Source organism: Sebastes fasciatus, chromosome 22 (genome assembly GCF_043250625.1).
Source record: "Sebastes fasciatus isolate fSebFas1 chromosome 22, fSebFas1.pri, whole genome shotgun sequence".
NCBI lineage: Eukaryota > Metazoa > Chordata > Actinopteri > Perciformes > Sebastidae > Sebastes > Sebastes fasciatus.
The window spans coordinates 24,444,542-24,471,303 of NC_133816.1; the positions used below are offsets into that span (position 1 = coordinate 24,444,542).

Sequence of the window (26,762 nt, forward strand, 5' to 3'; positions counted from 1 at the left end):
GGAAAAAAGATTTACAGAATAAAGTCATAACTTTACGAGAAAAAAGAAAATAACACGTAAAATTACTACTTTATAATATTACGACTTTATTCTCTAAATCTCAGATTTATTTTTTTCCTCAATGTGGCCCTAATACTCCGCTGAAGAGACGCATGTGGCTCCGGATACGCAGGTGGAAGACCCCTGGTTTAGACGAATAAATAATCAGTGTAAATGAAAATATACTTAAAATACAAACTATTTATAATAAGAATATAAATTAAAAAACATACATGTAAACTTAAACAAAATATAAAATGTGAAACACAAAAAAAAGTGTAGTGCCTGAAAAATACATAGCTGTTTAGTGTGTTTTTTATTAACTGTCATACCACTTTGAATAAGATCATGAGCTGAATGCACACACATTAAATATACAAGATTAAAAGCAATATCACAATATGATACGGTGCAAATTGAAATATACGTGAGTACAAATATGTAGAAATGAATAAGACAGCATTAGCAAAGACAAATAAATAATCTGTGTAAATGAAAATATACTTAAAATACAAACTATCTGCAATAGTAAGAATATGAAATTAAAAAACATACATGTAAACTTAAACAAAATACTTTGTGTACTATATACTAATTTATATTATGAATGTTGTTAAAAGGTGTTCAGAAAGTGTAAAATACTAGAAACCCTACTAATAATACTGCAGTTTTAGCTGTTTGGTGCGTTTTTTTATTAACTGTCGTACCACTTTGAATTAGGTCATGAGCTAAATGCAGACAACACACTGTGACTGTCTGAGAGGCAACTTTCCTTTCTCAGGATTTAAACATTTTGTTTCTGTTTCTCTTCCTCGTGTCGCCAAAGACGGAAAGAAGACAAACTTCCAAACGGAGATGGATCCACATGTGGTGACGTGGAAATTATGTGAGTATTTTACAGCATTATATTGTGTTTTCTTTTATATTTCTATAATTCCCCAAAATAGTGCGCAAATTAATTAAGCCCCTCTGCCATGTTGGGTACGAGGATATGAGCGCTGTGCAGCAGTTCTGCTTTCATGGTTTCAGTTTTAATGTCATCAATGCTTGATGACATTATAAGAGGGTCTTTGTTGGACTGTACAGGTATTTACTGAATGTCACATCCTGATGAAGTTGTTATTACATATTTAATCATAGATCATAACTCTCTGAGACCCACAATAGACCTGTTTTAGTCCGGGTTACAGGGGGTCTTTAGGGGGGAGATAGCAGGTCAACAGTAGATGTCACATAGAAGTGGTGTACATCATCTGAAAGATGGAACCTGAAGATTAATTTGAGATGCAGCTCAGCACTGTGAGTCAAGTTGTTCTAGTCATGAATTAATTAATTGATTAGAATGAATTGTGAAAGTGTATCAGGGTTTAGAACATGATGAAAGAAGTATATGATGTCCATCCCCATGCTCTATTATGTCTCATAAATTGTTGCAGCAATTTTTGGGTTGATACCATTTGTTACACAGATTGGAGTTGAATTTAACAATTTTTTAAATCACTTGAAAATTGATAAAAAAACTATGAATAATCCCTCAAAAATACCACATTAAGACACCAAGACCTTGAAAACCATGTCATACTAGCTTGTTGCTAAATAACGCTCCAAATTTACGCAAAGTTTTGCATACAGAAACGTCTAAGTATACTTGGCTTATGCTTGTACTTAATCTTTTGATTGAGATGTATTACATAAAAGTATAATTAAGTATCCTTGCCTTATAGGCCTACAGAAAGGTAGTCGTGGCTGGTTTACTTGTTATGTGCTTATCAGAGATATACTTTCAAAAGTATACTTTAGTTTACTGAGCTTATACTGACAAGTATAAAAAAAAGTCTAAGTATACATGGCTTATATTGACGAGGAAAAACTGATGGCCATTTCCAAAAGGGGTCCCTTGACCTCTGACCTCCAGATGTGTGAATGTAAATGGGTTCTATGGGTACCGACGAGTCTCCCCTTTACAGACATGCCCACTTTATGATAATCGCGTGCAGTTTGAGGGCAATTTGAGCATATTGTTTTATGCTAAATGCAGTACCTGTGAGGGTTTCTGGAAAATATCTGTCATTGTTTTGTGTTCTTAATTGATTTACAATAATACATATATACATACATTTGCATAAAGCAGCATATTTGTCCACTCCCATGTTGATAAGAGGATTAAATACTTGACAAATCTCCCTTTGAGATTGAACAGATAAGAAAATGTGCGATTAATTAAATATTTTAATTGACTGAAAGCCCCTAGAATACATCAAATACTCAACATGTTTGGATAAGGACAGTAATTATGTTATATTTCTTTCTGTTTTTAAATAAAACACCATTTTTTTTTGCTTTAGCTTTTTTTTTTTTAGACCATCACAAGTTAAAATGTGACGGCTGAACAAAAGAGGGCGAGTGAAGGGGGGTCACAGTTCAGACAGAGAGGACCTGGACCCTGTAGAAGTTCTTATAGACACCAGAGATTTACAGTTTAAAGTGTTGTTGGGGGGGAAATTAAGTGAATACAACAGAGATATGGATGAAACCGAGTTACGATGACGCGACTGTCCGCGTTGATTCATTTTCATGGGAGCTGTTTTTACTATTACTTTGTGAGCTTTCAGCTACTATTAGCAGCTGCTCTAGTGGAGCCAATTAGTCTTTGAATATGGAAAGTAAACCTCAGAAACACTCATTTGTATTCCTTTTTAGAAAGAAATGCTGAATGAGAGTTGAGTTAGAGAAGCTAGTGAGCCTAGAAGTCATGACTTTTTTGTTTTTTAAAGGCAAGTAAAAGCACAAATTACTCAACCTGAATTTATTGCTCCACTTGCTGTGACTTAAATATCCCAGATTAATTAGCTAATATGAGTTCTCCTGTTGGGAGTTTTAAGTGGTGTGTTTTTTCTCTGTGTGTTTACAGTTGCTGCCGGCGTGCTGCTGCTCACATTGTACCGCAGCAACAACACTGCTGCTGTCAGCATGAAGGAACACCTGGCTGATTGTCTGGAGGACAAAGACTACGATGAGCTGTTACACACTGTGAAGACCGGCCTCCCTCACATAAATACATCTCACCACGTTGTTGTTGTCGGAGCCGGCGTGGCCGGACTGACGGCTGCCAAGCTGCTGCAAGATGCCGGACACCAGGTACATTCAACAGTACTTTAAAGTTTTTGTTTGTTGGACACCAGGGGACAAAGAGAGAGATTTAAACAAGCTGACAGATATGCAGCCACCACAACCCTTACAAAAAAGTAGTGTACTTTATGAAGTATGCTTAGTACATTTCCCAAATATACTTTATGTAGTAAGTATATCAATGTACTAGTAGTATACTTATAAGTGTACTGCTTTAATAGTTATTCAGACTAAATCGGCCCACTTTTTAGTTTATAAAAGTATACTTTTACGTGTACTTTAAGTGTAAGAATAGTAAGTTTTGAGTACAAAACTACTTTACATCAAAGTCTTATTTTCTACTGCAACTATACTATAAGTATACAGATAGTGTACTAGTTTTATACTTGTAAGTGTATCACTTAACTACTTTTTGGGACTAAATCGGTCCACTCTTTAGTTTATAAAAGTATACTTTAAGTGTAAGTATGGTACTGATAGTTTACTAGTTTTATACTTGTAGCCCACTTTATAGTTTATGAAAGTGCTCTTTAAAGTATACTCTCAGTATACTAGTTTAAAAATGTTTATACCGCAAGTATACTTGTATATACTTGTAGCCCACTGCATGAAAGTACACTTTTAAGTACAGTATATTCAGTAAACTACTAGTTAAATAGATTTGTTTATACTACAAGTATACTTAGGTATACTTTTCTAAAGTATATCTTGATCAAAAGATGAAGTACAAGTATAGGCCGAGAAGACTTAGACTTTTCTGTGTACTTGTCAAGTGTCCTTAAGTATACTTGTGTTAAGTATTTCTCTAATAAGTACATCCACTTCTGTGGATAATAAAATGTATTTAGCATAGAATAAATATTTGTTGCTTAAATTAAATTATACTTTGCACAAATATTATGTAATTAGCGTCTTTCTTTCAAATCATGAATCGGACAACGATGGTTAAGCACTTTATTTAACTGTTCTGACAAGGTGACCATATTAGAGGCTAGTGGTCGTGTTGGAGGACGAGTGGAGACCTACAGGAATGAAAACGAGGGCTGGTATGCTGAACTGGGAGCCATGAGGATCCCCAGTTATCACCGGTGAGTACAAATGAGTCTTAAATGTCCAAAACAACAGTGTTTGACCCCTTTAGCTGGTCAGAAATGTTCCTTATTGGGTAGTTAGCATAGTTGTTTATGGAAAAATAGTATATTTAAACTTAAGTAAAGTTCAAGCATATATTTACTTTATGTAGTAAGTATACTAATACCACCAGTTGTATACTTGTAAGTGTTCAACTTATACTTCTTGGGACTAAATTGGCTCACTTTTTAGTTTATAAAAGTATACTTTCAAGTATACTTTAAGTATAACAATGGTAAACTTTGAGTTCACAGCTAGTTTACACCTTATTTTGTACTGCAACTATACTATAAATATACTGATAGTTTACTAGTTTTATACTTCTAGCCCACTTTTTAGTTTGTGAAAGAACACTTTAAAGTATATTCTCAGTACACAACTAGTTTAAATAGTTTTTATATTGCAAGTATACTTGTATCTACTTTTAGCCCACTTTTATAGTTTATGAAAGTACACTTTAGAGTATACTCAGTAAAAAAAAAAAATTAGTTGAAAGCTAGTTGTGTACTCAATGTTTATTATTCTTACACTTAAAAGTATACTTTTATAAACTACAAAGTGGGCCAATTTAGTCCCAAGGAGTATTAAAGTAGTACACTTACAACTAGTACGTTGATATAAGTGTACCTACTACATAAAGTATACTTGGGAAATATATACTTTAACTTAACCTTTGTGTACTTCATAAAATAAACTTGAAGTTTACTACTTTTTCGTAAGGGAGTATGAGCCAAGTTAACTTAGACTTTTCCGTATACTTGTCAGTATGAGCCAAGCATACTTATACTTTTCCGTATACTTGTCAGTATGAGCCAAGCATACTTAGTCTTTTCCGTATCCTTGTCAGTATGAGCCAAGTATACTTATACTTTTCCGTATACTTGTTATTATGAGCCAAGCGTACTTAGACTTTTCCGTATACTTGTTATTATGAGCCAAGTTTACTTAAGTATACTTTTGTTAAGTATATCTCTTTTACATTACTGTTATACATATCTTAAGATTAAAAGAAGTATACTAATAGCACACTTGAATAAACTTCTTTTTGGTGAGGTTTTGTTAGAAATGGTGTGTAGATAAGTACTATGTTTTCAAATTTACTGGCAAAATGTCTTATTTGCCTTACCTCAAAATATCAAAAGTTTATGGAAATGCTTCAAGTGTCTCATCTTTTCACAGCATCGTCAACTGGTTCGCTAAAGAACTGGGAGTCAAGCTGAATAAATTTGTCATGGAGGACATCAACACCTTTTACCTGGTCCATGGGCTGCGGAAGAAGACGTACGCAGTGAAAGCAAATCCTGACATCCTGAAGTATAAGCTGCCGAAAAGCGAGAGGGGGAAGTCAGCTGACCAGCTGCTACAACAAGCTCTGCAGAAGGTACTTTATGTTGTACTATCCAGTACATAGTCTGTTCTATTGGTATCTGATACCAGTATGTGCTTAAAGATACTATTAGCTGTTTAGATGGATAGATTCGAACTTACTGATATTTCAGAGCCGTGGTCGGGGCCATAGATTATAATTTACTGATATTTCAGAGCCGTGGTCGGGGCCATAGATTATAATTTACTGATATTTCAGAGCCGTGGTCGGGGCCATAGATTCGAACTTACTGATATTTCAGAGCCGTGGTCTATGTGCAGAAGCACCATTGTAAATATCAGCCTCATGTAAATGATCTTTTCTGTAGGTGAAAGATGAAGTGGAGGCACAGGGCTGCAAAGCTGCACTATGGAAGTACGACCACTATTCTGTGAAGGTAAACCACATCGTGAATCTCACGAAACTCCACAACATGAGTCTGAAACACAAAATTTTGCTGCAGAAAGAAGTTATATGAATGTTATATGTTCTTCCAACACAAATTGGGTTGAGGGCATGGGAGCTGTTTGGTTTTTCAAAAAGTTGAAAGCTGAAAGAAAGAATGATTTAAGATTATGTTTAAATGAGGGGGGATTGAACACCGAATGTAGTAAAACATTTGCGTGTCATTTCACAGGAGTATCTGAAAGAAGAAGGTGGCGTGAGTCCAGAAGCGGTGAGGATGATCGGAGACTTACTCAATGAACAGAGCCTCATGCACCTGGCGCTGACTGAGATGATCTACATCCAGAGCGACGTCAGCGACAACACCACGTACGATTGGTTGATTAAAGACATTTGTACATTTATATTTGGCCCGAAAGATGTTTTGTTTTAGGGTATGCATGAATCAAAACAGTTCATACAAAGTGTCATCAGAGCATGTTTTATAGCATAAGTGTTTATAGCTATGAGAGCAGCCTAAATGTTGAATGTATGAATGACACGGGAATTCGCAAGTCATTTTGAGTGCAGTAAGGACGCCTTTCTTGCTTTTGGCGTGTCATTTTGTATGCTATGTAGGCTGTACTAATGTGAACGCATCCGCGTGAATACGCTACGCTCGGTGCTAGTGACGTGAACCAAAAATGTGAGAAACACAGCTAATGGTGGGCCGCAGGGGAGGCAGATGAGTCCAACAAACACAGGACTTTCAACCAGGAGAGCGTCCTAAAGTTATGTTCAAGTGACGTTTGACCTGTTTTTTATACTTCTGTTACGTACGTATTTTGTTTAGTTTACATACTCATTTTAAGCCCAACCATGATGTTGTCCCTAAACCTAACTACGTGGTTTTGTTGCCTAAACCGAACTTTGGCTGTTACCGTAGTTTTGTTGCATGACGTTTTTACGCCATGCAACAAAACTACGGTAACGCAAAAAGAGCCGTACGAATAAGAATGAAACGCCTTCCTGTGAGATGGAGTCGGAGAGAGGCAATGAATCGCTCAAGTGGGGATAAGAACGCACCCTTTCAGAGAGTTTGCAGTCATTTAAACACACGGAAAGTGACAGAAGTTGTTCCGTGAGAAATGATCAGAGAAATTCAAATTTTTGCCTACTACCTCACCTGTCCACACCCGATCACGACAATCGCAGCGTTCTTGGATTGTCTGTTTCGAAGAGTTACCAAAATTGTTGGACATAGAATTCAGACTTCGGAGAGGCTTGGTTGGAGGGGGGTTCGATGATCCGGAAAGCAATTTACAGTCAAATGCTTCTATTTTGGGACATACTCGGTTCATAGCCAGCTTTGCTTTCTTTGAATCTTTACTATGACTAGGTCCTGCATTCATATATTCATCTTTACTGGAGCAAAGGTAGAGACAGTGGCAGGTATGTCAATCTGTAGCTTGACTTTAACAACCTGCTTTTTATTGCCCCTTTATTATGTCTGCCAGGAAGCAAAGGGGTGTAGTTGGCTCATGCCAAACAAATAAGGATGTCCATAGGTCAGATCTGCTGAATGGATTGTCATCAGCATTGTCACAACAACATCTTGTCACATTTGTGCCTAATACAGTCGGAGTAAAGTGTGTCCTTTTGTTTTAAAGGTACCATGAAGTGACTGGTGGGTCAGATCTCCTAACCAAGGCTTTTCTCACCGTCCTTGACATCCCCATCTTCCTCGACTCTAAGGTCAAACGTATCAGTCAATCAGATGAGGGTGTAATTGTATCGTATCAGACAGGCAAGGAGTCCTCTTTGACGGACCTTTCTGCCGACATGGTTTTGGTAACAACCACTGCCAAAGCAGCCCTTTACATGGACTTCGATCCACCTCTCTCCATCAGAAAGTTGGAGGTCCTGAGGGGGGTCCACTATGAAAGCTCCACTAAAATCATCCTCACCTTCAGCGAGAGGTTCTGGGAGAATGACGGCATCCGAGGAGGAAAGAGCATCACCGACGGGCCCTCTCGTTACATCTACTACCCCAGCCACAGTTTCCCAGCTAATGAGAACATCGGCGTCCTCCTGGCTTCCTACACCTGGTCTGACGACTCCCTCCTCTTATTAGGCGCGAGCGATGAAGACCTGAAAGAGCTAGCTCTGAGAGATTTGGAAAAGATCCACAACAACAAAAACCTCACGTCTTCCTGCACAGGAGTGGTGGTAAAGAAGTGGAGCGTGGATCCTTACAGCTTGGGTGCCTTCGCTCTCTTCACACCGTACCAGCATTTAGAGTATGCTAAAGAGCTCTTCAGAAGTGAAGGCAGGGTTCACTTTGCTGGTGAACACACCGCCTTCCCTCACGCTTGGATCGAGACATCGATGAAATCTGCAATCAGGGCTGCTACCAACATCAACAAAGAGTCCGCTAGAAGTCAACACCATGACGAGTTCTAGGTTGTTAAATCTGGCGCTTTTGCTTGGTTGCCTCAGGAGTGGGGCTCATCTTGATTTTTGCAGCTCTAATCCGCATCAAACTGATGGATTTTTGGAAGTGTGGGCTTGATGTCGCTTGGCAAAAGTATATCACACACTTGTGCAGCGGCTTTAGCAATAACTGATGCTCATAACAATCAATAGTATGTGCACCAGTAATGTTCCTCCAAGCTTGATGTGTCTGTCATGGTCATTTATGTGATCAAATGGGTGCTAAATAACACTACAAACTTTCCTTTGAACGCAACTCATGGTGCTGAGAGTGCTCCTTCAAAATCACCAGACTCAAAAAAAAATGTGAAGAGCATATACCCAATGCACAAAATACCACCTGCTGTTAAAAGCATGTCCGGCATGACTGCCCCTCAGTAAAGAGGTTATACTGCACATTATTAAAGGGTTACATGCACTTTGTGATCTTTGTCGACCTCAACTGATGACTTGTAGGCATTACAGTAACAGTAATTACACCTTCGTCATTTTCAAACCTGACCGTAAACCTTTCAGTCGTAAATGATCAGTTGAAGGACAAGTATCTTCATGTGTTGAGAAATGTCAGGATCTTTAACCTTTTCACAAGTCACTCAGGATCAAACTTTGGGAAAATACACTGATACATTCCAATAAACATAATCTTCAAAAAGTAAACCACAACAAATGGCTCCCAAACCTTTTATTTTCATGATTGTGTATAATAATAGGCAGTCCATAACAATGGACAGTGTTGACAAATGGTGAATACAAAGATAGAAAGAGATGGCAAGTGACACTGTAAGAAACTGATCTGTAATTTAAACTAAGGTTGTCAATCAAATAAAATATTTCATCGAGATTAATTGCATGATTGTCCATTTTTGTATCAGTTCAAAATGTACCTTAAAGGTAGATTTGTCAAGTATTTAATACTCTTATCAACATGGGAGTGGACAAATATGCTGCTTTATGCAAATATATGTATATATTTATTATTGGAAATCAATTAACAACACAAAACATTGACAGATATTGATCCAGAAACCCTCACAGGTACTGCATTTAGCATAAAACAATATGCTCCAATCATAACATGGCAAACCGCAGCCCAACAGGCAACAACAGCTGTCAGTGTGTCAGTGTGCTGACTTGACTATGACTTGCCCCAAACTGCTTGTGATTATCATAAAGTGGGCATGTCTGTGAAGGGGAGACTCGTGGGTACCCATAGAACCCATTTTCATTCACACATCTGGAGGTCAGAGATCAAGGGACCGCTTTGAAAATGGCTGTGCCAATTTTTCCTCGCCAAAATTTTGCGAAAATTTGGAGCGTTATTTAGCGTTCTTCTCGACACGCTAGTATGACATGGTTGGTACCGATGGATTCCTTAGGTTTTCTAGTTTCATATGATGATGTATCTTCACTCTACTCTACTATTTGCGTTAACCCGTTATCAAATTTCTTCATACAAGTTTGTAATCTTGAATAGGTTGATTCGTGTTCTCATATTAGTTAATTTGTACACTCTAAATTTATAATTTTTGCTCTTGAATTTAATATTTTGTAGGTCCAAATCTGTAGTTGATGCTCTGAATGATTTAATTCACATTCTAAAATGTGTTAATTCACAAACACAGACTAGTAGTTTGAGCTCTCAAATGGATTAAAATGTGTGCACACAAATTAGTTACTGTTATCCTTGTCCTCTCAACACTTTGGTTGCATGGTCAGCATTTCTGACCAGCTTTGGCTGCTATTAGTTGGGTGTAAATATACAGTGAAAGTTGTCAGGCAATGGGCAAATGTTTTAAATGAGCCACAGGTTTTTGACCAGCAAATGTCGAGATGCATGTTTTGTCTGTCATTGATTAAAGCTGATGCATCTGAAGGAGTATGTGCATCGCATTATGTTGGCTAGCTAGCTACGCTATAGTCTCCCTAGCAAACACTTCTACCTATAACAGCAATGTTAACAGGTCAAGTCGATTTTATTTATTTAGCCCAAAATCACATATTGCCTCAGGGGGCTTTACAATCTGTACAGGATACGACACCCACTGTCCTCTACAGTACGACCATCTCATTGCATGAGGAAAATCTCTCCACAAAAAAAAATTTTCACAGGGAAAACAGAAAAAATGGAAGAAACCTCAGGAACATCAGGTTTCCAAGGTTTCCTCCCGACAGCGATGCAGTTGGTTTTATGATATTACAGATATGTGTGGATGTAAACAATACCGTTTTATCTTTGACATCCTGTTAAAATAATTAAATGTTAGTGTCATTTGTGAGTCATTAAACTCGATGGATAAATTAATATATTGATTATTGTTTCAAGAGAAAAATATACAAATGTGTGTGCACAAGTTAATAAATTCGGAAAACAAATTAATGTGTGTCGGTGAAAATCAAATATAACCTGTTTAAATCACATCACAGTTTTTGAGGAAAGTTGCTGTAAACTCAGTAATTCTGGGCAACACATTATCACAAAACAACCCGGTGGGATTAGTCTATATACAAACAATATAACCTGCTCTATTTCCTTTTTTTATGATTTCAAATCTAAACTTCTAAGCTTCAACTTATTGTCTGAAGGTCAATTACAATGATTAACTAATTTAATCGAGTTCCCCTCTGATCCTATCCAGTAATTGTCTTTACACATTTCTTTGATGGCAACAGGGCAGTTTTCCTGCTCCGTGTAGAAACAGCAGAGGTAAAACCAAACCGCTGGGCAGACCTAACCAGTGTGCAAATGCCCTCACCAAACACATGTCACTGTAGCTCAGCAGTTGTGAGTAAGCCAGACCATCACAAAAAAGGAACCCTGCAAACCACAACCACAGCACTCCCGTTATGGCCGTGATGGTGTGGAAAGCCCTCCGCTTTACCTGATCAACCCGCTCCCCGCTCACTTCCCCCGGCCCTGGACGAATCAGAACATAGAGAACAGAAAGGCTGCAGAAAGATACGACAATTAAAGAGAAGACAAATGAGCAGAATAATAGGATGATGGGAAGATCAGGGTCGGGCAGAAATAATACACCACTCCATCCGAAACTCAGCAGCCAAACAAAAACAATGCTGATATTTCGTATCTTGTCCCCTCCTGAATGTCTCAGTCCCAGGTAGATGATGGGGTGAACAACAGCCAGGTATCGATCCACACAGGTCAGGATGTGAAAGCCCATATTTCCAGATTGAACCACATAGATCACATACTTCCCCAATAAAGTCACCTTTAATAGACCAGTGTATCTGCCACAAATGAAGACTGTACACCCAAATGCATAGATCATCTCCAGAGCAGCCATGTGGAAGGTGAATATGTCGGAGTGGCACGTTTTCGCAAAGGAGCGCTGCCGCCGCCATCGTTGGTATCCCAGGTAGAGGACGAGGATGTAGAGAGGGACGAGGAGCAACATCCTAGTGACCATGTAGGCATTGGAGATGAAAGATCCAGTTGATGAGATTGAGCAGTGGTCAAGGGAGGAGGAAGAGGAGTTGAACGACGTATTGGTTGTCATGGTATTGCTTTTATGGAGAAACAGGAGAAAGAAGGATCAGAAATAAATTAACTGAGACAATCAGAAACATTCACCTTCATTTCAAAGACGGTTAAAGTGATTCAAAACTACAACACATTATTTTAGCCATTCATTGTACATTTTGTCATTTTGTGACTGCAGCAGCCCCAAGTCCATTTCCCCTGCTTCTTTCTGCCCTGCCCCCAGGCCGTCCACCTGAGCTGCTCTGCACCGCCTCTTATGTTTTTCCACACTTTTAAGTGTACTTTAAGTGTAAGAATAGTATTCTTTGAGTGCACAACTAGTTTACATCTAAGTTGTATTTTGTAAAGCATGTTATACTATAATGTGAACTATACTACAAGTGAACTTATAGGTATACTGGTAGTTTACTAGTTATATATGTTTAGCCTTATGGTTTAGTTTATGAAAGTACACTTTAAAGTATACTCTCAGTAAACTACTAGTTTAATAGTTTTTACTGCAAGTATACATTCAAGTTTTATTAAATTGAACTTATAGTACTTGAACAAATCTACTTTTCTGCAAACCTTTCAGTAAAAGCCAAGTATACTTGGACTTTTCTGTATACTTGTCGGTATAAGCTAAGTATACATAAGTATAACTTTGTTAAGTATATCTCTGAAGAGACTTGCTCCTTTTGCTGTTTGACTTGATGTTTTATGATGAAAATTAGTAAAAAATTAGTTTTTCTCTCATGCCTTCCCGGTTAACGGAGAATAGCAAAACGTGGGAACATTCTTGATGAATTGACGTAAATTCATATCAAAACATACGTTTACAAACTCTCACACATTCTAATAGGCTACTCCATCAAAAAGTAAACATAAGCCAAATATACTTTTCTGTATACTCGTCAGTATCAGCCAAGTATATTTAAGTTTATGTATACTTGTTAGTTTAAGCCAGGTATACGTAGACTTTTCTATAGTATAGTTTAAGTATATCCCTGATAAGTACATAAAAAGTAAACTGAAAGCATACTCAGATATTTTAAGTTTAAAAGAAATAAGTTTTAAGTTCATAAAGATTCCAAAAAATGCTCATGGTGAGTGATACTTTTTACAGACATGAACACAGTGTTTGATAATATTCATGGAAAAGCAGTCATTTAATAACATTAACTGATAATCGTTGTGTAATTAAAGGACACCCACCTTGTCAGCAGTGTTTGTTTCTGATCTTCAGCACGTCCAAACTCACTGTCTGCTATTCACTAGTACCTGATGCTAACTTATATTAATGCTTCTGTGTGTATTAATGGCACCCGTGTATAACAGACAGCAGCAGGACTGTGGGGTATTTTTGCATGTTGGCAACCAAACCATGGATTTCGTGTAACTCTGTAATTTGGCAGGCAAATTCTCTTTCCACATTATTCTTCCACAGTGAGATCAGAGCGTAGGGTCGGCTAATGATGAGCATCACTGGTAGTGATTTAGAGTCTTGCTCGTAGATATCTCAGTTGTACAGAGTTTGAAATGCAGTAACTGGTTAGATTTGTGGGGTTTTGTGTTGCTTTAATTCAGGAGATGTAAATTTAAAATGAATGTGTTTGTCTTTTAGATGACGTTTGACAGGATTCAAATGGCCTGCAAACAAAGACTGGTGTATATTCAAATTAAATGTTGAACTGAAGCCTCTGTGTGTACAGACAGTTTGGTGGAAATGTTCTGTCGGGTACTTCATAACAATTGTGTTCTACAAATAAATCTTTTATTATAATTGTAGTAAAGTGTGACCACGGCCAGGTTTGACTTAATCAACACCATTTTCCACTCTATTAGTTAAATGAGTTAATGCCTCTGTCAACAGAGTTGTCTTCTTTATTTTTATGTATGCAGATATTTCTTTCCGCCATGGAAAGGTGAACCTGCGTGCGAGAGAGACTACAGCCTGCCCTACCCTGTTGGCTCTGTATCAAGATATCTGCACTTCTTCCTTAAAATGAATTGGCACACTTCAACCTACCTGTCATGATGGCAAAATGACAGACAGGTTGCTGTGCACGCCACAACTCAGAGGGCATGGTGGATTTAAAAAATATAGGCCTAATAACTATTATTCGGAAATGGGCCATTCTGCATAATGTGCAGACATCTGTACAGAAAAGTCAAAGTATATTTGGATTATAGGCTTACTTGTACTTAATCTTTTGATTGGGATACTCTTAAGAAAAGTATAATTAAGTAATCTTGAGTAGCAGACTCGAATCTCTGCTAAAAAGTGGGCTACAAGTGTACTTGCAGTATAAAAACTATTAAACTAGTAGTTTACTGAGAGTATACTTTAAAGTGTACTTTCATAATCTATAAAGTGGGCTACAAATATTAAACTAGTAAACTACCAGTATGCTTATGGTGTAGTTGCAGTACAAAATAAAACTTAGTTTTAAACTAGTTGTGCACTCAATGTTTATTATTCTTACAATTAAAGTACACTTAAAAGCATACTTCTATAAACTAAAAAGTGGGCCAATTTAGACCCAAAGTAGTGCACTTACAAGTGTACAACTAGTATATTGAAATTAGTACACCTACAACAAATATATACTTGAACTTTACTTATGTATAATTTATGAAATAAACTTGAAGTATACTACTTTTTCATGAGAGATATTTTGATGCTAATACTATTGTACTTTGATGTGAAGCGGAGGGGTCTCTCATCGCCCTGAAGGGGTTTCTTTCACAACAATGACCCGCTAGTTGTACAATATCCCGCTTATTACATGGCTACTTACTTAGTCAATCAATAATTTTACACAAAAACGGTCCGCCAGAGTCCGACATCAGAGCTGCGCCCATAGCAACGGTCTGTTATACATAGCAACGGTCTGTTATACATAGCAACGGTCTGCTATAAAAAAATAACAGAACACAGAACGCCGTGATGGACCAATCAGAATCGAGTATTCAACAACACCGTGTAATTGATATACATAATGTAATGTACAATGTAATGGAAGCATAGCCAACGACCTTCAATGACCTGTGTCAGGACTAGAGCTGTGCCAAACTCTTGTGTAACAGGCAAGTAATAATTATTATAGAGATATTGCTCAATGCCGTGTGAATCTTCTACCATCAAAACACTGAACCAGTTCGTACAAGCCCAAAATTTACAATGAGAAGCAGCAGACTGCCAATCATTGTTATCATTGCCAGTATGTATCATGTATCATATGTAATTAACATTATCGTTAATAACAAACAGCAGAAGTGGTAGCTTCATATGGCATATAAACTCAATTATATGAATGTATACAAAGTAAAAGCATTTTACTGCTGTACATGTTTAAGGTTGCAGGTTCACAGCTTTTGTTCAGAAGTTGTTGTGTTGCTATGATCCAGTGTTTTCTTAAGGAATATTTTAAGATATTACTCAAGAGCAACGTATTCTCGGTTCGTGCGATATCTTTTTCGAGAAAGTTACTTACGGTAGTTAGGCTTGGGAAGAGATTGACTTGTTTAGGTTTAGGCAACAAAACTACTTAGTTTAAACAAGAAAACTACTTGGTTAGGTTTAGGAAAAGATTGTGGTTTGGCTTATAATAACTGCAAAAGTAGCGTTACTTAAGTACATAACTTAAGTGACTAATACTTCAACGTTGACCTCTGGTTTCACATGGGGCACCAATAACGGTCTCCTGGGTGAACGTCCTGTGTTTTTTGGCCCACCCATCCACCCCGACCTCCTCCCAACACGCTGTTCACCGCTTATTTATATGTCTTGCTTTACGATTATGATGATTACACACAAATTGATTTCGTGGGATGTGTATGAATTATTACTTTTTGTAGGTATAGCTACGAATGGTGTATGAGACCAGCATGCTCAGAGTTGTGTACTGTATGGTTTTTTTATGTTTGCACTGATGTGTGTGTTGTACCGTCACAGACTTTCTGTCTGTCTGCAGATCAAGTTAAGACACTTCAGGAAAGCAGTAAAATAGTTCAACTAGTTTGTGCAAGAACATAAACAAATGTATTTGCCAGGATGAAATTTCTCACTAACCATAAATTTCTAAGGTACTGGAGGCGTGTAACAACCCATAAGCCTGGATCAAACAACATAAAAGCAGCCACAGGGATCCCACGAATCACAACTTTGGAGACGGAGTTCAGTTCAGTGAATACCAACAGGGATGAATATCATGAAAGAAAAACTGGCAGCTTTCGAAACCAAGCTGAAGGCACAGGAGGGAAAAGGTAGAATGAAACTTTCTCATTTAAGACTTTAATAAATGTATTAAGGAGCAACTTTTAGGTCGTATGTCTCTGTTAATTAATTAGTGGGAAAAATATGTAGAAACTGGATTTGAAAAAGAGAAAAGGCATTAACGCAACTTGGGATTTTAGGTTGTAGCGGGCTCAGTTTTAAAGCTAGAGTGGTATCATATGAAACTAGAAAACCTGTTGAATCCATCGGTACCAACCATGTCGTACTAGCTTGTCATGAAGGAGGTTAAATAACGCTCCAAACTTGCGTTCAATTTTAGAGAGGAAAAACTGTCATGGCCATTTTCAAAGGGGTTCCTTGACCTCTGACCTCCAGATCAGTGAATGTAAATGGGTTCTATGGGTACCCACGAGTCTCCCCTTTACAGACATGCCCACTTTATGATAATCACATGCAGTTTGGGGCAAGTCATAGTCAAGTCAGCACACTGACACACTGACAGCTGTTGTTGCCTGTTGGGCTGCAGTTTGCCATGTTATGATTGGAGCATATTGTTTTATGCTAAATGCAGTACCTGTGAGGGTTTCTGGATCAATATCTGTCATTGTTTTGTGTTGTTAATTGATTTACAATAATAAATATATACATACATTTGCATAAAGGAGCATATTTATCCACTCCCATGTTGATAAGAGTATTAAATACTTGACAAATCTGCCTTTAAGGTTCATTTTGAACAAATGTGCGATTAATTTTGCGATTAATCACGATTTAATATTTTAATCGATTGACAGCCCTAGCGTATAAACATGGTGTTTTATGGTACCCGTGGTACTTTTTTTATGTTCCCCACGGTGTTAACTCAGGTGAAGCAACCCTGTCTCCTGAAAAATAATGTTCCCATACAATTAAACTGCATTTTCATTTATGTTTGGAAGGAAACATATTTTTGTTGCGGATTACTGTCGCAGTTTTAAACAGTTTAAAACACAGGGTTAACATTGTAAATTGAAACAAAGCAAAAAACACAACAGCACTACTTAGTTAAGTTTAGGCAACAAAACTACTGGGTTAAGTTTAGTAAAAAAAACAACATCATGGTTTGGCTTAAAATGACTACGTTACATATGGGACGCAAACAGCGGTCTCCTGAGGGAAAGTCTGGTGTTTGTTGGTTGCTTAAAAAATACTTGTTTCCTCATTTTTGGCAAGTTTCCCAAAAGATAACACTCAACCCGGTCAACTCGGTCAATCTGGTCTGGTGAGAAAACAATACTAGCGTCAATATAAAGTATATAAGAGGCTATGATTTCACACAAGACTTTGTTGCTTAAGCTCCTCAAAAGGTAGGAATCAAATCATCTGTTAGAACTATTATTAAAATCTCACTATGAATATATCAGTTTTTAAATTATCTGTTTGTTTGTTTTTCTTCTAATTCTTCAATGAGGTTAATTTCCGTGTAATTTACAAAACATTTCATAGACTATAGAAGAGGGGATGAAACCAGACCCTGAATGGAAAGTTGCATCACTGCAGCAGCAACTTCTGATTGAATAGAAAGAAAATAAAAGATTAAAAGCAATATTAAAACATGGAACGGTGCAAATTGAAATATATGTGCGTACAAATATGTAAGGGACAAAGAAATAATGTCCAATGAAAATATACTTAAAATATAACCTGAAATAGTAGACATTTGAAATAAATGAAATGAAATAATCGAAATATGTTTTTTAAAAATGTAAAATGTGCATCACAATTTAAATTCTGAATGTTGTGAATAGGTGTTCAGAAAGTGTAGACATTCTTATTAACTGTCATTGAACTAGCTTTGAATTAGATCATGAGCTAAATGCAGACAACACACTGTAACTGTCTGAGAGGCAACTTTCCTTTCTCAGGATTTAAACATTTTGTTTCTGTTTCTCTTCCTCGTGTCGCCAAAGACGGAAAGAAGACAAACTTCCAAACGGAGATGGATCCACAAGTGGTGACGTGGAAATTGTGTGAGTATTTTACAGCAATATTGTGTTGTCTTTTATTTAGAGAAAGTATTGTCTAAATACTAGGACTGTCGATTGATTCAAATATTTAATCGCAAATTAATCACACATTTTTTTATCTGTTCAAGATATACCTTAAAGGGAGATTTGTCAAGTATTTAATAGTTGGCAAATATGCTGCTTTATATAAATTACCAAATTAAATGGTAAAAAATAAATGACTAAATGATCATGCTAGTTTTTTCTCGACAAAATTTTGCATAAATTTGGAGGGTTATTCAGCCTCCTTCTCGACAAGCTACTATGACATGGTTGGTACCATATACACACACACACATATATATAAACCCCAGTAAATATTCACTCTTCATTCATTCATTATTGGAAAATATATTCTCCATACAAGTGGAATTGTATCCTGCATTTTTTAATTTTTTTATTAATTCTGAGATCACCATTCCACTTCACATTGTGATTATATGATGTAGAGATAAATTATTTCTTTCTTTCTTTTTTTTTAAATACATTTTTTCTACGATACTATTAATAGTGTATTATAGTGAAGACGGTATTGTTTTTTTTTTGGAAGATTCATACATGCTGTGTAAATTTACATTGTCATGATCTGGCGCTGTGCAAAGAGGCCGTTGGACTTTTCCTTTTTGTTAAGACTATCTTGTGTTAATCTTTTTAGTGGATTATTAGTTCTGTATTTGTTTAGAGGATTAGGGTTTTCTGTTATATTCATTAATTCTAGTGTTTCCTGTTTTATTTTGATGATTTCACTCCTCTTGAGTCTTGTCTGTCTTGTTTCCCGTCTTTTGTGATTGTCTGCCCCTCCCTGATTTGTTCCACCTTTGTTCAATCATCCTGCTCTCCTAGTGTATTTAGTCTCTGTGCTTCCCCTGTTTCTTAGTCAGTTCGTCTTCGCTCCTCATGTGTGGTGTTACATCCTACAGAGTCTGTTTCCCAGTGTTTTGTTTTCCGAGATAGCCTTTTGTTCAATACCTTGTGAATTGGCTTTTGTACCTGCCTGGATCAGCTGCGTTGTTTGTTCTTAGATTTTCTTTTAATATTAAGATAACTGAACTCTGCCTGCTGCCATCTCCTCATCCTTACCTGCGTTTGGGTCCAAACCTGTTTTCCTGATACGTGACAATCATTTGAAAATAAAGAAAGTTTTCTGTTTGGTGAAATTCATGAAAACAGTTCATTTTACGAGTCCGTTATTTCTGAATAATTTCCTAATATATATATATAAATGACATTTACTTGAAAAAACAAAGAAACATATGTAATATGGTGCAAAAAGTGTAAAAAATAAATAAATCTAAAAGCAATGCTAATTGTCAAAACAGTATCACAGAATTATTTGGTCAACCTGAATCTCGTTGTGCTTTGCTCAGTCAAATATCTGTGAAGGTTAAATATGTTTTGATGGGTTTCCTGTTGGAGCTAAGTGGTGAGTTTTCTCTCTCGGTGCGTTTCCAGTTGCTGTCAGTGTGCTGCTCCTTGCGCTGTACCCCAGCCATGCTGCTGCGATCAGCCTGAAGGACAATCTGGCCGACTGTCTGGAGGATAGAGACTACGACAAGCTGTTACACATCGCGGAGTTCGGCCTGCCTAACATAAATACATCTCATCATGTTGTTATCGTTGGAGCTGGCATGGCTGGACTGACGGCTGCCAAGCTACTGCAAGACGCCGGACACAAGGTACATTCAACAGGCTCATAAGCTAAACATGTTATTTTAAAAGTCACTGCGCAAAAGTTTCGGTGCTGTCAAAGAGTTTATGGAGTTAGGACCAGTGGATTAACCTGCAGGGCCTCTGTTCAGCTGCCCCTACCCCCTGTAACCATGTTGGTTTGTGATAATTTACAATAAGTGAATTACAATCAATTTTATTTTACCCCCTCGACAACGTAGTCGGGGGTATAGCGCTCCTCGTGTCCGTCCGTCCTTCTGTCCGCTTTCGTTTCCGGAGCAGAACTCAGAAACTGTTTAACTTAGGAACTTCAAATGTGGTATGATGGTTGACAGTGTGGTCTCGTTGTGCCTTTTGGGGGTAAGAAGTCCAGGGTGCCCATGATTTTTGAAATTTCGGCCAAAAACTGTTTTTTTTTCAACTTCAGTTTCGTTTCCGGGGCAAAACATTGCGGCTCCGCAATGTGGTCTAGTTGTGCCTTTCTGAGGTTCCAATTCCAAAATTGGTATGATGGTTGACACTGGATCGGGTTGAGCAGGGGTAAGTGAGCCATGCTTACTTTTGCCTTGTTCAGAACAGTGTAGTTGTGGCTCTACTACAACTACTTACTAACTAATGCAGAACATTGTAGGTAACTAGTTAACTACTGTGCTGAATCCATGCAGCTCACTAATTAACTAGTAAGTCTTTCAGTGTTACTAGTTCGGTCCAGAGGGCCATTGGTTCGTCAAAAAGCTGATTGGTTGGGACTTTGGTGCTACAGGTGCGGCGCCCGGCATCACTAGTAAGGCTTCTGTTGTAACTTCTTGGACAGAAGTGCCACTAGCTGCTGAAAAAGAGTGACTGGTAGGCATCGTTGTTCAACTAGTTAGACAAAATGCAGAACTAGTGCGACCAAATGTCCAACTATGCTGACAAAGACCGTGTGAGTGGAGGAAACTGATGTCTGATATCAAGGATATCGAATAAATGCTAAAATGCTTTCTATACATACACCTACTATATGACTGGCCTTATGTGTATTTATCTGTTTGTATTAATCTGTTCTGACAAGGTAACCATATTAGAGGCTAATAGTCGTGTTGGAGGACGAGTGGAGACCTACAGGAATGATAAAGAGGGCTGGTATGCTGAACTGGGAACCATGAGGATCCCAAGTTCTCACCAGTGAGTCTATGTAACTCTATTCAAGCATTTATATATAAAAATGCAACCTCCCCCCCTCACAAACTGACATGATTGTGTAAAAGGAATGCTTATGAAGCTATCAGATTTGCTGGGGTTGATTTGCAAGGATACCATCCAGACCTGGAAACTGCCAAATTATTTAAAACCCCAAAGGGAAGTTGAAAATGGAACTTGATAAAAGTCACACCATTGGTACAGTGGCATTGACACAAAGTTGTATATCATTTATAAAAGAAAACGTTACCATTTTGTGTCATAAAGTAATTTAGCAGATTTGCTTCAAAATATGACATGCAAGTACATAAATGTTGCCAGTGGAGGCTGCCAGTGTTGTCGCTGCCGCTACTTAACTTAAGTCTTAAAAATTATTTAGGAATGTTACATGTGACACCATTAAGTGTCTTGCCTACTCATCAAGAGTGTAAGAAGGATATTTCTTAATTCACTGTCTCAGCTCACACATGGTATTTTACTTAAACTTAAAAAAAACTTAAACTTAAAAAAGTACAGTAAAAAGCTATAACTCTGCCACCTCTGTCAACAGAATCGTCCGCTGGTATGCTGAAAAGCTGGGGGTCAAGCTGAATGAATTCATCATGGATGACCCCAACACCTTTTACTTGGTTAATGGGGTGCTGGAGAAGACGGAGACAGTGCAAAAAGACCCTGACATCCTGAAGTACAACGTGACGGAAAGTGAGAAAGGAAAATCAGCCGACAAGCTGCTACAACAAGCTTTGCAGAAGGTACGTACGACAGAGGAAAGGAAGGAGGGATGGAAACAATGTTGCACAAATTCACATATTCTTCAATATAGTCACTGACGTGACAAAAAATTTATATAATTCAAGCAAATTTATTAGCAGTTTATCATCGGCATAAAGAGTAATATAAAACATGGTGCAACATACCTAATATGTTAGCTTCCTCCATTTTGGACCTTCCGGTTCTTTTTTTTCCTTCAAAGGTCACTACTGACAACATGGTTTGCATTTGATCAACACTACAAATCAGTGTCAAGTAGCGCTGTAAAAAAAAAAAAAAAAATAACTTCATGCAGATATACTCCTACCTCCCCAGGCAAATTGACGAATTGCAGACGTCTGAGTATAGATTAATTTAGCTGTTCCCACCGGTAAGTTTGAAGCAGGATGTGTTTCTTATGGACAAAGAAGAAAGCAAACCAGTTGACCAAACATGTAATATTTAGTATCTTAGTCAGGCACCAGAGCCATCAATATTCACCCACTAGTGATAACAATATCACATTTCATGACATTCAATTCAATACTTCACTCTGGAACATAATGTTGGATTTAACAGACCCAGTGGTATTGCTACTAAGTGGCTTCAATTGATTTAATTGTTGTGTTTGTGGTCCCCAACCTCCAAGAGCTTCCACTGGTTTGCTTTTTTGTCAGACTTGGCTATACGCATTCATGCTTTATTATAGCCAGAAATCAAAGCTTAGTTTGTGAATACTCATGGTAACACCATCAGCTCAATAGATGATTCAATTGACTTCATGAATGCAAATTACTTTTTCTTTTCTTTTTTTTGTTGTAGGTGCAAGATGAAGTGGAGGCCAATGGCTGCAAGGCTGCACTGGAAAAATATGACCGTTACTCTGTGCAGGTAAAACACAACATGATGTGATGAAATGTTGTAAAATGAGAAAGCTGTGTTGAGTAAACAAATTATGTGAATCACTACTGATATTTTAGTGCATTACAAATATAAATTGGGTGTGCCATTTTCAGTTACTTACCAGCTAATGGTTAACATGAATCTCTGGTTCAGCTTAAGCTTATGTTTGAAGAACAGGTTGTCCATCCTAATGTATCACTAAGGTGAGTCACATAATGTGACCTCTAAAATTGATTGTGTTAAAAAAATGATGTTAGACAAATTAACTTAAGATGAGAAAAGCAAGAAAAGAGTCCGTTAGTTGCCTTAAGCTGGGAATACACTCTACGATTTTAGCCCATTTCTGGCCTGATTTTTGAGCCGCACAACTCACTTTAGAGTCGGACCAAATTGCAGCTTCATTGGGCATCGTTTGCTGTGTAGTGTACAGGGGGGACCAAGGACTGATTAACTCCTCCCGATCGGCGGTCGGACAGTTGGGTGAATTTATGACATGTCAGATATTTTGGTCTGCCGACCACATGCTCTCATACAGGTGAAGCAGAGCCGCGAGCGAGCCAACGTCAGTGCCTTTTCTACTCTTTTTACAGTAATCAGAGCGTAGCTATCAAGATAACGTAGCCTACAATAGATATAGCGAGTAAAACGTAGCTAGCTTACATCCAATTCTCTCTTCTGTCTGTCTTCCTAGACACCTGCGAGTCCATATAATGTTACGTCGCTGCCTCTTTTTTTAGAAGTTTCAGCAGACAGGATGGCACAGATGATCAAAGCAGCACATTTCTGCCTTGTTAGCATTGTGACCCGTACAGACCTCTGATAGCAAAGAAACTTTACCTGCCTCAAGCTTTCAAACCAATCTTTATTGACAACGGTCAACAGCCAGAACGGCCCATAGGAGCCAACCGGCCGTGTTTTTGGGGGGGGGTTTTCTTTTATTTTACATGTATAGATCGTATCGGATCGTACACTGTGAGCATTCATGTCGTGGCTAATGATCGGATCGTACAGTGTGAGCACATAAATCGTGAGCTTTGTCTTTACATCGCAAACGATCTACTCGTACAGTAGGAGTAGGAAGTACACAACAGCATTTCTAAAATTGTATTTTCCTAAGTAGTTTTTATATTCTGCTATGAATCAAAACATTACCCAAACTGTCAAACAACTAGAACAGGTTGAGCAATCTTTCCAGAGAAACCAAGGGTGACAAGGGGTTGCTGAAATGCTCCACCATCTCCATATGTGTCCATAAATATATGATTCCTGATATTTGAAAACCTGACTGCATGTAATCATTTTATCAAAATATTTTGTTTTAACACTTTTTAAGCCTAGTTTCTGAGCCAAACTGACTGCACAATATGGAACTTTGTTTATTTAACAGGATTATCTGAAAGAAGAAGGAGGCCTGAGTTCAGAAGCGGTGAGGATGCTCGGAGACCTGCTTAACCAACAGAGCCTCATGTACACAGCGCTGAGTGAGATGGTCTATCACCAGGCTGACATCAATGATGACGTGAAGTGAGGCCCTACATCCCACACTGTCAACTATTCAAAATGGGAATACTTAGTTTGCACAGTAGAATTAAACATTTTTAAACCCCTAGCCAGAAAAAGTGACAGAAATCAAACTGATGTCATTAAAGGCCTTGGAAAATGAAGTTGTACACTTCTTTGCAGATTACACTATTTTATACAATTTTGTACTCCAAATTTAGTTTTCCTCTTTATTTGTACATCAGCTGGTCACTGACTTCTAGAGGAGACAAGTCATTGTTAATTACTGAAACTAAAAGGCATAGTAATTGCGTTGCTTCACATGTAGCAGCAAAGTACATTTAGATTTTTTGGGATGTTAGAGTCTGTTAACACAGCAATTACATGTTTTAACCATATAAAGTTGTTATGGCGAACATGTTAAGAAACAATTGCCTAATTGCACATCCAGCAGACACAGATCCACATTAGCAATCATTTGAGGTTGTGTTTCACCCAATGGATGTACATACAATATTAATCCCCTTAGTTAAGGGAAATATTCAGCTCTTTGTGATGGTAAATGCTTCACTGTGTTCACCAACAAGTCACTACCTTTGTTGGAGCTGGACAGGTAGTGTACAGAAGGTTTACCAAACCAGAAAATTAAGGCAATACTGTGAATAATGGAGTTATTATTAGCTTGTCTTATATTTGTAGTATGATAGATATTAGCTTCCAGCTATGAATCTGACCTTGACTCTGATGTTGGCTGCCTAGATTTAATCTCAATAGATGCAAATAACTGCAAGTTGCTCTCCCAGTCTGCATCATAATCTATATATTTAACTGTACATATCATTGCTAAACCACAGCATATGGACATATTGCAAATCCGCACCTTTCTCTACAAGAATGCATTCAATAAGAGTATCTATTTGTCTTTTTGGTTTTAAGGTACTCTGAAGTGACTGGTGGGTCGGACCTGCTCCCCAAAGCTTTTGTCGATGTCCTCGATGAACTCGGTGTCCCTATTCTCCTCAACTCCACGGTCAAACGTATCAGCCAGTCAGATAAAGGTGTGATCGTATCGTACAAAAAAGGCCAACAGTCTTCTTTGACGTACCTTACCGCTGACATTGTCCTGGTAACAACCACAACCAAAGCAGCCCTTTTCATGGACTTTGATCCAGCTCTCCCCATTAAAAAGATGGAGGCACTGAGGGCTACCCACTACGACAGCTCCACTAAAATCCTCCTCACCTTCAGCGAGAGGTTCTGGGAGAAGGACGGCATCCGAGGAGGAAAAAGCATCACTGACGGGCCCTCTCGTTACATCTACTACCCCAGCCACAGTTTCCCAACTAATAAGAACATCGGCGTCCTCCTGGCTTCCTACACCTGGTCTGACGACTCCCTCCTCTTCTTAGGTGCGAGCGATGAAGACCTGAAAGAGTTAGCTCTGAGAGATTTAGAAAAGATCCACAACAACAAGACCCTCACGTCTCTCTGCACAGGAGTGGTGGTGAAGAAGTGGAGCATGGATCCTTACAGCTTGGGCGCCTTCGCTCTCTTCACACCGTACCAGCATTTAAAGTATGCTAAAGAGCTCTTCAGAAGTGAAGGCCGGGTTCACTTTGCTGGTGAACACACCGCCTTCCCTCACGCTTGGATGGAGGCAGCTTTGAAATCTGCAATCAGGGCTGCTACCAACATTAACAAAGAGTCCGCTAGATCTCGCCACGATGAGCTCTAGGATTTACTTTCTAGGGCAACAAGTATAATAGCAGTAATGAAATATTGGGGTAAAATATGGTAGTTCAGAATATAAAGAGGAAAAAAATTAGTTTTGCTTGGTGATTGCATTGCTTGCTTTCGGAGTGAAGCTCATCGCGATTCCCTTTCCACCATGCCGCTCTAATCCGTATGAAACTGGTGGATTTTTGGCAGTGAAAGATGGCTTGATGTTGCTCGGCAAAAGCATAATCAGATATCATTCACTTACTAAATAGCTTTTGCGTTAACTGATGCTGATAACAATCAATAAAATTGTGGACCACTAATGTTCCTCCAACCTTGGTGTTTATGTCGTGGTCATTTCTCTCTGAGTAATTAACTACAGCTTTGTCATTTTCAAACCTATTACACAATTAACAAAACTTTGTGTGTCGCACATCTAAGGATCGTTAACATTCTCAGAAGTCATTCAGTCAGGATATAAACATTGGTAAAACACATAAATGTAATCCAATAAATGTAATCTTCAAAAACCAACCACAGCAAATGGCTCCCATTTGAAATATTTTGTTTTGGTGATTGTATAAAATAGTAGTCCATGACAATGAACAGCATTGAAAAATGGTAACTACAGAGAAAATGTTACTAGGAACAAATTTGTTCATACAAATTTGCAATTTGTAATGTTGAATAGCTTGATTTGTGTTCTCATATCAGTTACTTTGTACACCTAAATTT

At 38.0% G+C, this 26,762-nt stretch overlaps 1 protein-coding gene across 4 annotated transcripts; it reads left to right on the forward strand.

Annotated features, from left to right (window-relative positions):
• Positions 1-772: 772 nt before the first annotated feature.
• Positions 773-26,361, forward strand: LOC141760474 (L-amino-acid oxidase-like). Of its 4 annotated transcripts, XM_074623329.1 has the most exons (8): positions 16,155-16,289; positions 18,210-18,269; positions 19,758-19,981; positions 21,028-21,140; positions 21,706-21,907; positions 22,728-22,796; positions 24,196-24,332; positions 25,245-26,361. In XM_074623329.1, the coding sequence occupies exons 1-8, from the start codon at positions 16,226-16,228 to the stop codon at positions 26,041-26,043; spliced, it is 1,668 nt and encodes a 555-aa protein (XP_074479430.1). In that variant the 5' UTR covers positions 16,155-16,225; the 3' UTR covers positions 26,044-26,361. The 4 variants fall into 4 exon arrangements, with proteins under 4 accessions (XP_074479428.1, XP_074479429.1, XP_074479431.1 ...); XM_074623327.1 differs by lacking the exons at positions 16,155-16,289; positions 18,210-18,269 and adding an exon at positions 773-925; XM_074623328.1 differs by lacking the exons at positions 16,155-16,289; positions 18,210-18,269; positions 19,758-19,981; ... (3 more) ...; positions 24,196-24,332; positions 25,245-26,361 and adding exons at positions 794-925; positions 2,951-3,177; positions 4,144-4,256; ... (2 more) ...; positions 6,303-6,439; positions 7,720-9,413.
• Positions 26,362-26,762: the final 401 nt, after the last annotated feature.